Genomic DNA, 14,306 nt, shown 5'->3' on the forward strand with positions numbered 1-14,306 from the left:
AGATCTGACTGTCACATTATTTGTATCCTTATTGTTAAATGACCCAATGGAATTCCTTGGTTCCTTTGTCTTTGAAGTATTTTTTGTTTTTGTTTCTCTCTCTCTCTTTTATTTTTTTAAAGCCAATATTTACAATTGTGTTGTGTTTTAACAACTTTATTTTCCATTGCTTCTGAAAGTTTGAAATGGTGAGCGAATGTCTTATAGTTATCTTACACTCAACTTAAACAAATGTATGTGATTTCAAAAGATGCAAGGAAGAACATTCTCATCTGATTTTCTTGTGATAAAAATGCGATACACATTGTGGACTATGTGGTCTCAGTGCCAACCATCCAGTGGTACCTAAAAGTTGTTTATGCAGCTCCTAGACTGAGAAATATATCTTGCAGCAAAAGAGTATATTGAAATTAGAAACAGTTTATATGGATGGTACTTATTTCTGTGAATAAAACTGGCATATTTAAGCTATTAATAATATAAATATTTCATTTACAAAACACAAATGTGTATTTTCTGATGGTTTTCCTCCTTTTTACTTTTCTCTATGAAGAAGGCTTTCTTGTTGCTTTCAGAGCAGACAGTATTTTATAATATCCTAGCGGGGTCAGAATAAAATAAAATGTTCCCAATTCTTTAATTCTTAAAGAGAGAAAATTCCCTTGAACCTCAGTTAAGTTTATATGGCAAATGGCAGAATGACTTAACTGTAACATTTTCTTTTAAAATATTAATGAAATATAATATAAACAATTAAATAGCTTTCAGTTAAATAATATATGTTTAGGACCTAAGTTCCTAAGTGTACTCACTTGTGACAGTTTGATAATAACAGTATTCTGTGACAAGCTATTTCATACAGTTCATGATGCTCATTTTACATACCTTCTGTAGTATCAGGAATGGAGAATTGTATAATGGAGTATAAATGCTGGAGCAATATGAAGCATGTCCTTAAATAGCCCCAAGGTCACAAATAATATGCAGAATATAAATTTCTGTTTATATTGCAACACATTTATATAAATTGCTATTCATATTGCAATATACATTTCTGTTTATACTGCAAACAAAAACATTACTGTCAGACTCATAAGTAGTATAGTACTTGGGACTTATAGTTCTAATACAACATCTTAAAAGTTTTAATATTTACTTTCTTTTTTTCATTAGTTACTATTTTCGCCAGAAAAAAAAAAAAGGGGGGGAGGGTATATTTGCACATTTTAAATGAATACTCCTTTTTGTCCAAAGAACATTTCATTCTGAAGTGTTAGTTGGCTAAGATGAACCAGCTTTAATCACAATAAAATATTCAAAATTATCAAAGTAGTTCCATTAGGTCAAAGTGAAAATTATAAGACTTTTCAATATTTGAAAATGTTCAGTATTTGAAGATTGTATTACAGTTTAGGATTGCAATGTTTTTGGAAGTCACTAGAAATTCTTTCAGTGCCAGAAAAGAGTTCCGTCCCAGTTCTAATACATCTATGTTCTTCTTCTTCCTTTTTTTTCTGAAAGTAAATTCTCATCATCTGTCTCAGGATTGTAGCAATGTGAGTTGCTCATTTTACTTTCATTCAGAATATGAAGTTTCCAACCTCCTGAATGACTTTGCCAATCACGTAAGTATAAAACCAAGCCCTGGGGAATTTGGTGAAATCCGAAATTAGTATTTTCTCATTTTCCCCATCTTCATAATGGAAATCTTTCTTTTTGCACTGTTTGGCTGTGTCTTCCATTTAGATTGCAAATTCTTAGAGAAAAGGATTGTCCAGCACTGCATGTTTCTAATCCCTCAGTCACTATGGATTCTACACAATATTCTAGTATATGAAAATGAAGACATGTCAACCTCTCATTTCTGTAGTACATCTATATATCTACATACTAGAGAAAAAAAGAAAGCAATAACCCTTGTGAGGAATAAACACCATTAATGTAAATATCTAATGTTCTACCTTCTGTAAAGTCAGCTATATCAAGAAAAGATAGGTTCGTAAAAAATCTGAAGTTAAGCACCAATGCCTAAGCAAGAACCAAGAAAAAGGTAAATTTGTAAAGGGAAAGTGAAGAAAAAAATGCAGGAACACCCCATACATGGATGATATTTATACGTACCATGTGGCATGAATCAGGACAGGGTAATACCAAGGTGGTGTTCTAATTTGAAGGAGGAAGAGGAGGAAAATTTTTTTTTATGGTTACTCTCTGGTTGAATGAGGATATAGTGATGTTACTTGTAATTTTGTGAGATTGTTTCTCCACTTTACATGTAGATTTCTCTAGCGTGACAGGACCTGTTTTTTTTTGTTTTTTTTTTTTTACCATTGGGTATTTTTTAAAAGCATCTGAAAGGTTTAGGAGAACAAATTACATCTGAAATTCAGTAGGAGGTAGCTTCTGACTGTTAGATGTTTAATCAAAATCATAACAAAATTTACTGTAAGAATTTTCTCAAGATTGAAATTGCAAGAAAAGTGCAATGGTTCATAATATAATTTGTAAAATTTATGTGACCATTAAGAGCTGTCTAATGTTCACTTTTAATCTCTGGTTGCACCGCTTAAGATCAACTCTGCTGAGTTCTACCATCTCAAAGACAAATGCAGAAATACCTCAAGTTTTGACTGCTACTGTTTGCAAAGTGTTATCGATTCTGAAATCTTTCAAGTACATGTCCAAATTTATTCAAATAAAGCTTTTATCTGTCTCTTTCTTCCAAGGCATTTAACCTACCTGGCATTTTACAGTTAATTATGCATTCTCAGGCAGAAAGAGTGGAGACAAAAATTTTAAAGACAGTTATTTCTATGTATTGCTTTTCATTGCAGTGCTGAAAATTGCAAACATTGTCAAGGTACAAAATTAGCTAATGTATAGAATGAACTTTGTAGTGGACTTCACCTATTAAATTTAGTAGGCTTCCTTAAAATTCAGAGCATAGAAATAGGTTGTATGCCTTTGGATTCCTGTACAAAATATTTTGAAATATCATTTAGGAATTCCTCTTTCTCTTGCTCTGATTAAAAATAAATAAATAAATAAATAAATATGACAGCAGGATAAATATCTTTTATATTTGTGGGATTTGGCCAACCTATTTTCAATGGTTTGTGGGGACAGGACAAGGGGAAATGGCCACAAAATGGATCACAGAAAGTTCCGCTTCACAGTAAGGGTGACGGAGCACTGGAACAGGCTGCCCAGGGAGGTTGTGGAGTCTCCTTCTCTGGAGATATTTAAGGCCTGTCTGGATGCCTACCTGGGCAACCTGCTCTAGGGAACCTGCTTTGGCAGGGGGGTTGGACCCAATGATCTCTTGAGGTCCCTTCCAGCCCCTACAGTTCTGTGATTCTGTGATCTTGAACTAGACACTTGACCAAACAAAATAAAAGCTGAATGAGGCAAATCCCACCAACAGTATAAGAGTATAAATTCTTACATAAAAATCCCTCTCAATAAATAAATAAATAAATAAATAAATAAATAAATAAAATAGGAGGTACAACAAACAGACTTTTTATGTATTACATTTTCATAAATATTCAAAAGTATTTGGGATGTACCAGGAAGAACAGGATGGAATCACAGATATGTAAGTGCTAGCTACCTCAAATTAGGTAGGCTTTCTGAAGACAGTGATGTTTAGCAGCTGAATACTTGTCTCTATTCTGTGAATTAAATCTTTAAAAGAAGCTATTCTTGTCAATTAAAGAGAATGGACTTTGGTGTAACAATATAATAATTTCCACATAGCTCCATTCACTGATACTTAGAGATGCTGTTCTCAGTAAAACATGAGTTTATTTCAGCATGTGAGGTTTAGCTAATCATTTTAAATTCACCTATGGAATATTATCTCAAAGTCTGTATCTGCTGTGAGTAATTGATTTGTCAGAAAAAAAAATAACTTGAAAGTTTGCTTTCATCTTTTTCATGCTTTCCATCTCCATTTTCCCTTTGCTTTTTTTTATGTCTCCTTTCTCTTTCATTCTGTTTTTTATCATGTTGACGATTCTAGAAAGCCTTACGTATACTGTCAATCACATGCCATCCTGCCCAAGAACATATGCCCCTGAAAATCACATGGGATAGCTCATTTTTTTCCATCTTTTCAAAGGAAATTCAATTTAACAGTCATTTTGAATAGCATAAAACCCTGACTTCTGGCATCTTCCCTTTAAATGAAAGCACCAGATTCTCTTTCTGTCAAAACACTGGATCTCTCCATAGGAAAAATTCTACCCTTACCAGATTGGTGTGGTAATAAGCATGTAGTAAGCAGTACACCTTAATAAATGGAGCCCTCAAGAGACCGGATTGTCTGTGTTTCATCAGAAGAGAGCTATGATTATTTGAACCATATGTATCTTCCAAAACTCAAGGGTTTTAGAAATTGGTTCTTTCACTTGTTAACACTTAAGATATTAAACATAATGTAAAACATTTTATGCAAGCATAATGTAAAAATAACATTTCTTTCCATAGAAATGCTTTCTTCCATAGAAATGCCTTGGATGACGTGAATAATGTGCTCAAAGACTATTTCATGGATTCTGCTGTCATCTTTAGAATGAAGTAATTTTGTATTAAAAATACCTGATTTCTATTTCTGCTGGAAAGTATTTATAGGCAAACATATTTCTGAAGCTTTCTGTCATGAATTCTATATTTAGAAATATATATATATAATGATAATAATAATTATTGCGTACAACATTATCGCTTCTTATCACCAGTTCTCAAAGTGTTTTATTAAAGAAATAAGGACCATTAGGATTTGAAATCACTAGAGAATTTTAGGCAGTCACATTATACTGGTTTAATATTGCTCATAAGAGTAGATGTCTATTCTACTTTGGACTGAGATCTGGGGCAATGTAATAACAACAATGGTATTAAGTCATTTTGCATAAGCAAGAAATATAAGAAATATGGTTTAACATTTTCTATCACAACCACGTTTTAAAAATGTATTGGTAGAGAACATTTTAGGATTGTATCTACATTTTCTGAGAAAAAAAAAAAAATCACACTGGAAAGCTAAACAATTCATTTAGATAATAAAGTCCCTGGTAATAGATATATGTCATTATAACTATAGAAAATGTATTTGAATGCTTCCCAAAATTTGCTATTTATCATCAAAATGAATAAAAAATAAATGATCCATCACTGTGCAAGCAATATCCAATTATCTGGAACTAAGTATGGAATCAGTATAGTAAACTTAATTTAAAATACCTGAAAACAGATGCTGAGTGCCAGTTTGTTGAAAGCATGTTGTGAATGCATTAAAGCAATTATCCTTTGAACGCCATTTACATATTGGATTTATCACTTTTTGGGATAATGTCATGCCTGTTGTTTCTCAAGTCCAGATAAAATACAGGAGGAAAGCCATTATTAATACGCCGTTTCACAAATATTTTGTGAGTATTGGTGTGGTTACTTAGCTTAAAGTTAATGAATTTAACGGGGGAAATGGTGGTTGAGCTCTGGATTAGGCCTTATATCTGAAGCCATAGTAGCTCATGTAAATCTAAAGTAATATCCAGAATTTTTTAGGGTCACATATTTAACAGAAGGCAAATAACACTTCAACCGACAGTATCATTAACAGGTACTGTAAATGTTGTCAGTTGATTTACAAAGAAGTTTTCTTTTAAGAAAATGTCAATTGGCCATAGCTTCTAGGTAGGTTTGATTACTTATGAAAAATATCCAGATTTTACTATATTACATTGAATTTCTTTTTAAGAATTACTAACAATAACTTAACTTTTTTTTTTTTGATTAGAATGTGCTTCTGCTTAAAATTGCCGTAAATCTATCTTGTATGAAGATTATATGTGTTTATTTTCAATTTGATATACAGTTCCATTGCAGAAGTTTCCAACAAGAACTAAAAACATGAAATACCATCTAAGAATAATTTTTGTTTTTTAGTAGTGTGTAGCATAGCAATACTATGTGCCTTGGTAGATTTATAATGGTCAAATTTCTGTTTAGTAACTAAAAACAGACCAGCTACAGTGGTACTAACTGAACATAATATTTTGCCACTAAGTATAAGAAAAACTAAGTATTTGCTAGATGTGACAGAAGAAAATATAATAACATGAAATGGAAATATCAAGAATCAGGACATGAGCTAATATGAATAGCTGTGTTAAAGGATTTCAAATTCCACTGAAATTTTTCTGCCATAAACTAAGTAGAAGAAACAAAAATATACCCTATGATTTATTAAATGTTCTAGTTATAGATTTTTCCAACAGCCTTAAAGAGAAAAGAGAGACTATACTGTGTACAAATTGAAAATCTCCTCAACTGTCCATACCATAACTTTCAATTTCAGAATCTTTTGCCTCTGTAATTTAAACAAAGTCACAGACAAAGGTCTTCTAAGGAGGGTGCTTACTTTTCACTATAATTAAACTTCATCATTAGATCCACACGTTCTTAGGAAGTGTCTAGAAAAGCACCAATGAAACAACATTTTTCGGGGACTTTGCTGCACCAGCTCACATTGTGAAGCCAATTACATTCTCCAAATATAGCTACATAGCCAAACTCACCTGCTGTTAGGAGCAGAGGCTGAGTCCTGTGAGAGTATTTATGAACTAATGGGTTTTTGCTTGTCATTACTAGACTTTGTTTTCTGTCTCCTACCCTGCCAAGTTTCTGAGGCATCTGCCTGCCAGCCACAGAGATAAAACCTTGAGCAGTGAAAGTTCATACTTCAGTCTGGCTCACAGACTTTTAAGTTTACCTCCTACTGATTCTAGTTCCCTAAATGGCACTAAAGTATCTCAAGATACAGGTATTAATAGTATAATGGCAACTTTCACCATTACTACTATATTTTTGATTTAGCTTGTTATTTGCATTTAATTCTGCCTTTAAAATTTTATTCAGATTTTTTTTGCTCAGATTTTACTCACAAACCTCATGTAGCCACATTAACTTCAGCTGTTTCTGGACGTTTTACACTGCTTGCTTATCTGTTGCTTGACTGGTTCAGTCGCTTACTTGTTCACCTGAGGTAGTGCCTCTGTCCTGACTGTGTAATTAGTTTTGCAGCAACTTAGATGACTGATGACTGTGAGAGCAGGAAAGTAAAATTGCTAATGCATTAGCTCATATTCAGCAGCATAATTTTGGGGTGAGTTTTCATGTCTACTATTTTTTTCCCAGGGAAGAAAATTTCTGTCTCCTGTTACCAATTTTAGTGGAATATTGCCATTCAGAGGTCTTAACCTTGTCAGAAAGATCCAGCCACTTGTAAGATTATATTTTTGTCCTTGTGATGGATGAATCTTTAGAGTACCATTGAATATTAACCTGCCTTAAAGTACTGGTGGTTTGAAACTGAAGGATACTTTAACCTATAGTTCATAAGCTGTGTTACAGATGTTTCAGGCTGTCTCCATATGTCTCCTATTTGTTTTTCTTCCTTTTTCTTTCTGTCCCTGTTAGGCACAAGCAGATTTTGGTTTTCACTTGTCCTATAATAGCAACTAGTTGAATTAAATACCATTATATAAGGCTCATCAAGCTCTTACAAAATCTTTTCCATTATAATATTTATACTCCAAGACTATGCTGATAATTGGAAACATGAAATGTCCTCCAGGTGTTCACAGTACCTCTATTTTATATCTGTGGCCTTTTACATTATTGATGGGGACAGAAGGCAAACCCAATTGTTACCTCTTCCTGTAAAGCAGCACTGAGATGTGCACCTTACCTCTTCAACATGTTCAAAGTGCTAGACTCATGTGTCAGTGCCCTGCATCTGGAAAACATCTTTGCCAGAAGAATGTTCTGCAGAATTAAGTAGTGTGGGAGGTGAGAGTACATCGCTGTATAATTTGAAAGGGGAACCAAAGACTTTTATGAGGGCAAAAAAGGGCAAATAGACTTGTGCTGTTGTGGTGATGTAATGCTATGGAAAACAGAGCAGAGTAACAGAAACTTTTTCACTCCTTAGGAAAATAGAAGGTAATGCTGAAATGATATTTATTTGCATCCAAGGTCTAAAGCTATACATTCCTCACTATGTTTTTTAATTTCTGAGAAACTGGACAACTCACTATATCTGGCTACTGTGAAGAAGTAACAATTTTTCTGCATTTAATGTCCTAAGCATATTTTAGAAGTTAGAAAGCATTAGGGTTGGAACTACATGATCCTTAAGGTCCCTTCCAACCCAATCCATTCTATGATTCTATGATTAAAATATACAAAAACAAAACAAACAAACAAAAAACCTACAGATATTATGAATATAGCTAGCATTTCTTGACAAATAACTAATAGAATCCTTCTTGTCAAAGGGATAAAGTATGAATAAGTTAACTGAATTATATTTGTTATAAGAAAAAGTACAGTAAATAAAATCTGTCTCAATATTTGCCAACAAGCACTGGCAAAACACAACAAACCTGAAGGTTTATTCTCAGCATTTAAAGCAGGAAGAAACTAAATTTGTTCTACATGGATGTTGTAGTATTTTTATGAGACATAATCTAGCAGCCCGGATTTGCTTTAAGGCCTTCACTTTAAGTATAGTGAATATGAATATGTAAATATTGAAGCAGTAAGTAAAAGATCATTCATATTGTAATGGTGTGTTTTTATTTATTGTGTAGAGCTTTTAAGTTAAAATAGTAAAACACTACACTATCAATAATATCATTTTCTCAAATTTGGGGATCGTTACACTGAGGCAACTTGTTCATCAACTGTTAGGAAAAGGAATGGTCTTTTCTCTTTTCTCTTTTGTCCTTTGTTTTGAGCAGTAACAATGCACTCTCCCTCAAAAATTATTCTTTTTTTTTATTTATCTTGCTTTTTATTTTTTCACAGAAAACCTTTATAGAGAGGTGTTTTGTTTTGTTTTGTTTTCACAGAAATCTGTAGAAACACAGCAAACAAAAGGGTTTTACTCATCTGAAATCTTTACCCATTCCCATGTGAGAAAAGCTGAGAGTTTCTTGTCCATGTGCTAGAACAGTTACTGTACTTTATTCACTAACTCTTTAATATAAAATGCACAGACTATCTTGAGCACTAGGGCCAGCACATCTTTCCCAGAAAAGCAATTTAACTACTAAATTAGTGTCATGCTCTTGCTTGTTCACTCTGCCTGAACCTGAAAATTTTGTTGCACTGCTTCAACAGGAAATGGAGAAAGCATCCATCCCTCCCTACCAATCTAGCAGTTAATAGCTTGTGATTAGTCCTCTTTATGGAAAGAGGAAGATCTGTGTTTTGATGCATTTAGACAAGGAAATTGAACTCATGTCTGCTATTTCTCAGGTGACCAATTAAGACAATAGAATATTTTTTAAAATATTAGGCATTGCTATATTTTCTCTGTCCAGAATTTCAAAGAAAATCACAGTTGCACCTGATCTTGTGTTTTAGATGTGTTCAGTATAATTGCAGATATTAAATCCTAGGATTAATTAGAAGAACAACCTCTTTTTGGCTTGTGTTCAAGTTTAAGTATGAGCTAGGAACTGCGTTGTTCAATTTAAGGATGTGGGTATAGCCAGAAGCACAACTCTTGACACCTTGAGGAGTCTATAGTCACAAGGCAACCCTTGCAAGCATAAGCTTGGTAATTTACATGAAGCCATATATGAGCAAGATTCAGTTGCTTAGAAGTGACAGGCATCTAGTGCCATTTTAGACTCCCTGGGATATCCCTCCCGTTTTCTTGGTATTCAGAAGGTGCTGTAACCTATTTTCCTACACTGTCCTAATATCTCAGTTGTCCTACAATGCCCACAAAACCTAGTACCTTTCAAAGGAGCTGCATAATACTAATAAATTTGTATTTTTATAACCAAATTTTTCCCCAGATCTCCCTGCTTGGTGTTTTGCAGCCCTTCCAGATGTCACATTTACTTCTGTGCTGATCTCTAAACTTACAGCAAAAATATGCCTGTATAGATTTGGTGGAGGCAGTCCTAAAAATATTTCTTTTTACAAGCTTGATCTTGAGAGGTGTTTAATATAGTCAATGTTTATTTAAGACAATTAAAGTTATAGGTGTACTTGGCAGGACTGTCTCTTACATGAGTAAGTTAACAGTTTAAATGATCAGGTAGAGGAATTCATTGTGCTTAGTATTCTCACTGAAAACAAGCGAGTGATTTCTCTGATTTATGTAAAGAAATATTGTCTTATCTATGAAAAATTTGCATTCAGGACAAGATGAAAGTAAATCAGGGGAAATTACCAGAGTATCCTTTCATGGCTTGTATATAATTAGAACTTTAAAATGCAATTCATTTTCCACAAGACTGATGTGAAAATAAAATAAATTGGATGTTTGATATTCTTACTAATAAAAAGTCATTTTATTTAGGACCAAAAAAAATATTTCCAGTTCTTCTTGTATTCCATTTCTAATTTCATCACAAAAAAAAAAAAGGCAATTTTCTTTTGAAAGAGAAATCTGCTGGATTTGCTCGGCAAGAGAAGCTTGCATTGAAAATACCATTTCCACATTGCTATTCAGTCTTGCACTAGGTGTATCACTGCCAAAAATGGTCAGTGCATTAAGCTTCGACAAACAAGGCTCTTGTTCTATTCATCATGATACTCCTTTCTGTGACTTACTTTTTCTATTTGTTAAATCAATCCAAAAACACACGTGCAAAGTGTTTTAACCTCTCCTGTTGAAAAATGTAATGGAAAGCCTAGATATTAAAACAGTTCTCCACAACTATTTAGTAGATTATTTTTGAAGATGGCTCAGGAAAGAAATCACTTGTGAGGTTGAATGACTCCTTTGATAAAAAAATATTTTCATCTAAGGAAACAGCTTTCAGAAAGTAGTTGCTTTAAGCCTCTGTTGGCATGAATCGAATCTAGTAAACAAATATAGCAATATATTTATCTAATTACTAAACTCCTTCAATGCCACAAACACAATATAAATACTAATTTAAAATAAAATTAAGTTGTGTTTGTTGTATTGAATTCATAGAATCATAGAATGGTTTGTGTTGGAAGGGTCCTTAACTATCATCTAATTCCAATCTCCCTGCCATAGACCTCCCACCTGCCACACCTCCCACTAGATCAGGTTGCTCAAAGCCCAATCCAAGCTGGCCTTGGAAAATGTCCTTAATGAATGCTAAATCTCTTATTAGAATGCCAAATTTCATGTTAAATTAATATAGCTATTAAATGCTAAATTTATTTCAAGTAAAAATATTTATTTTTTCTCTTTTCTATAATTTAAGATGTAAGTAAGGTATCTTTTGAGGAAAATTAGGAGTCTTTCCTTGAGACTAAACCAGAGATTTAATCTGACATTTCATACCAGTTCCCCTGTGTATTGGTTTGACAGAAAAATCCTTTTTTTCTGTTCAACTGGAATATTTCTTACATGTGTTATTGTGGATAACTTTTGAATGGTGAGTAACAAATTGCAAAACAAAAAGAGGGAGAGAATGAGAAATTCTAAGACAAGAATCTGAGTAAACCCTACTGGGATTCTATTTTGTTTTTATTCACACAAGAATGGAAATAAGAATTGTTGTCCAGAGAAGGGCAACAAAGCCGGTGAGGGGTCTGGAGAAAAGTCTTACAAGGAGTGGCTGAGGGAGATGGGATTGTTCAGCCTGGAGAAGAGGAGGCTCAGGGTGACCTTATCGCACTCTACAGGTACCTTAAAGAAGGCTGTAGCAAGGTGGGGATTGGTCTATTCTCCCACGTGCCTGGTGATAGGACGAGGGGGAATGGGGGCTAAAGTTGCACCAGGGAAGGTTTAGGTTGGATATTAGGAAGAACTTCTTTACGGAAAGGGTTGTTAGGCATTGGAATAGGCTGCCCAGGGAAGCGGATGAGTCACCATCCCTGGAGGTCTTTAAAAGATGTTTAGATGTAGAGCTTAGTGATATGATATGGTGATATGGTTTAGTGGAGGACTTGTTAGTGTTAGGTCAGAGGTTGGACTAGATGATCTTGGAGGTCTCTTCCAACCTAGATGATTCCGTGATTCTGTGATTCTGTGAAAATTAGTCATGATAAATCTTTTTGAAGTAAGAGAAATTTGAATTCAAACACAGAACTTAGATCTCATTTGTTTGGAACACCCTTTCCTCGGAGAACTCGGGACACATTTTTAATAGTGAAGTAAATTTTGGTAGTTTTGTATTTGGATCCATTATGAAGCTGCCATTCTTAGCTTAAAGATGCAAATCAGTTTCTGAAAACCACAGAATATATGTTTGGCATATATGGTATTCCATATATGGATGCCAGAGTGTTACACCAATGCAAGAACATTCTTTGACACGTGAACTTTCTCTTTCTTTCTCTTCAAGGACTTTCCCTCACACAGGGGGCCAGTCCTCTCACAGAAGACCAGATGAGGGTCCATTTTTAACTTTTTTTTCCCCCCTACCCCTGGGACAATCCCACTTCTTCCATCATCAGCTGCTGGGACACATCTAAACAACTGGGAAAGTTACGTTTAAAGACAGCTGTGAGGATAAAACTAAAAGGAACTTAGTGACTTTTACCAAGAGTGACTTTTGTTTCTTCAAAATGAAACAATTCACCATGATATAGATATAGGAATATAGTGCTTTCCCTCAGTCCCAGCTCTGCTGTTTCTAAAACAGTCCTAGGGCACGGTCTGTAATGAATTCTTTTGAGACTCCCCAACAACAAAATGATTCTTAGCCTCTCCAACATGCTGCGAGCCAAACTGTGCTCTGCACCATCTGCTTGAGAGTGCAGAAATACCCCCAATGCTTGCCTCTTTCTTCCTTCCTGAGGCCTGATTCCAAGTTTCTGCAACATTACACAGGACGAATTTTACTTTCTCTGTAGAAGTGACTTCAGTCTGGATCATACACAACTAAGCCCCAGATCCCCTTAACTGGTCAACATATTTCTTGACAAAATCAGTAATCACTTGGAAAATTATGAATATGTATCTTACAGAGTTTATACTGTTATTGAATTTAGTGCCAACACTTTCCATGAAGTAAGTGGACACAGTGCTGGGTTTAAAACAAGCAACAGCATCTTCTCCATCCTCTACCATACCCCATTCCCCACCCTCACCCTTACCATCTCCCCACCCCGCAAATAAAACAAACAAACAAACAAAAAAACAACACCACAGAAACAGAACAACATTGTGCATACAATAAAAACCTGCAGTTTTACATGTCTAGGGAAGGGCAAGGAGACAATTTCCAGTAATTTTTCAATTTCCACCAGTTCATTCCTATTTCCACATTTCAGTTAATGTCCTCAGCAGTGTTTTCTTTTTTTTTTTTTTCCTTTTTATAAAATATTTGAGAGAAAACTTGTTCCCCCAATTCCCACCTCATGATATATCGTGCACAAAGATTATGATATAAAGATTCGCATACAAGTCTTCTGGAAAGCTGGCTCATTTTGAAAATTGTTCCCAGGTGTTTTGTGTCTCTTTCTTACTCAAAGATTATATGATTAGCATTTTAATGTCCCACAGCTTCTGGTCTAGTTCCCTAGGAGGATATGAAAATGAAGCCATGAATCTAAGCTGTATGGTATTTATCATGTGTACTCTGTATTTCAGAGCTCTGGGATTTAAACAGGACGTCAGTCTTTCATAGCCCATTTGGATATCTTGGCCTTCATATAATGCTGCTGGATGAGTATCAAGAGCGACTGTTTGTGGGAGGAAGAGACCTCTTGTATTCCCTCAGTTTGGACCGAGTCAGTGACAACTATCGAGAGGTGGAGTAAACAGATATATATATTTATCACTTGGTTTGATAATGTATAGCACAAAACATCAGAGTTTGCATGAGTGGAAATGAGATAATGGAGTTCTTGTAGATATTAACATTTTGTGTATGATCTTTAATGCCATGTTTACCTGTAAAAAAAATACACTAACTATCATTTCTTTTCCAATGAAAATGACTCTTAATGACCCCTCTAGGTGAAGAGATCTGGGGTTCACATAGTTATTTTTCAGTCTCACTTTTTTCAGCATGTTTACTAAAATTTAGAGCATTGCACAGTACATTGTATATACCTAATTTCTGTATCTCTGCTATATAATTAAGGCTTAATCACTCCCTGTTATTAGTATGGAATTTTTCTACAGCACCAGGAAAACAAACAAACAAACAAACAAAAAACATAAGTTATAAGAGAACACATAAACTATGCAAAAGCAACATAAATCCTGCAATAATTTCTACCCCTCCTTAGAAAATGCATCACTTGCTCAAAACCAGTGCTTGTAAGTACTGACTGAAAGTATCATT

General features: G+C 34.3%; 1 protein-coding gene across 4 annotated transcripts in view; it reads left to right on the plus strand.

Moving 5' to 3' along the window:
• Positions 1–14,306, plus strand: part of SEMA3E (semaphorin 3E) — a 152,250-nt gene that overhangs the window by 66,379 nt on the left and 71,565 nt on the right. For 3 of the 4 annotated variants that reach the window (XM_083823010.1, XM_083823011.1, XM_083823012.1), the window contains one exon: positions 13,607–13,767. In XM_083823010.1, the coding sequence (XP_083679136.1) occupies positions 13,607–13,767 (161 nt within the window). Of the gene's footprint in view, positions 1–1,550; positions 1,626–13,606; positions 13,768–14,306 lie in introns of those variants that run through there. The other variant, XM_083823013.1, reaches the window with a different exon arrangement.

The sequence above is a fragment of the Anser anser genome, assembly GCF_964211835.1.
Source record: "Anser anser genome assembly, chromosome: 1".
Lineage (NCBI taxonomy): Eukaryota > Metazoa > Chordata > Aves > Anseriformes > Anatidae > Anser > Anser anser.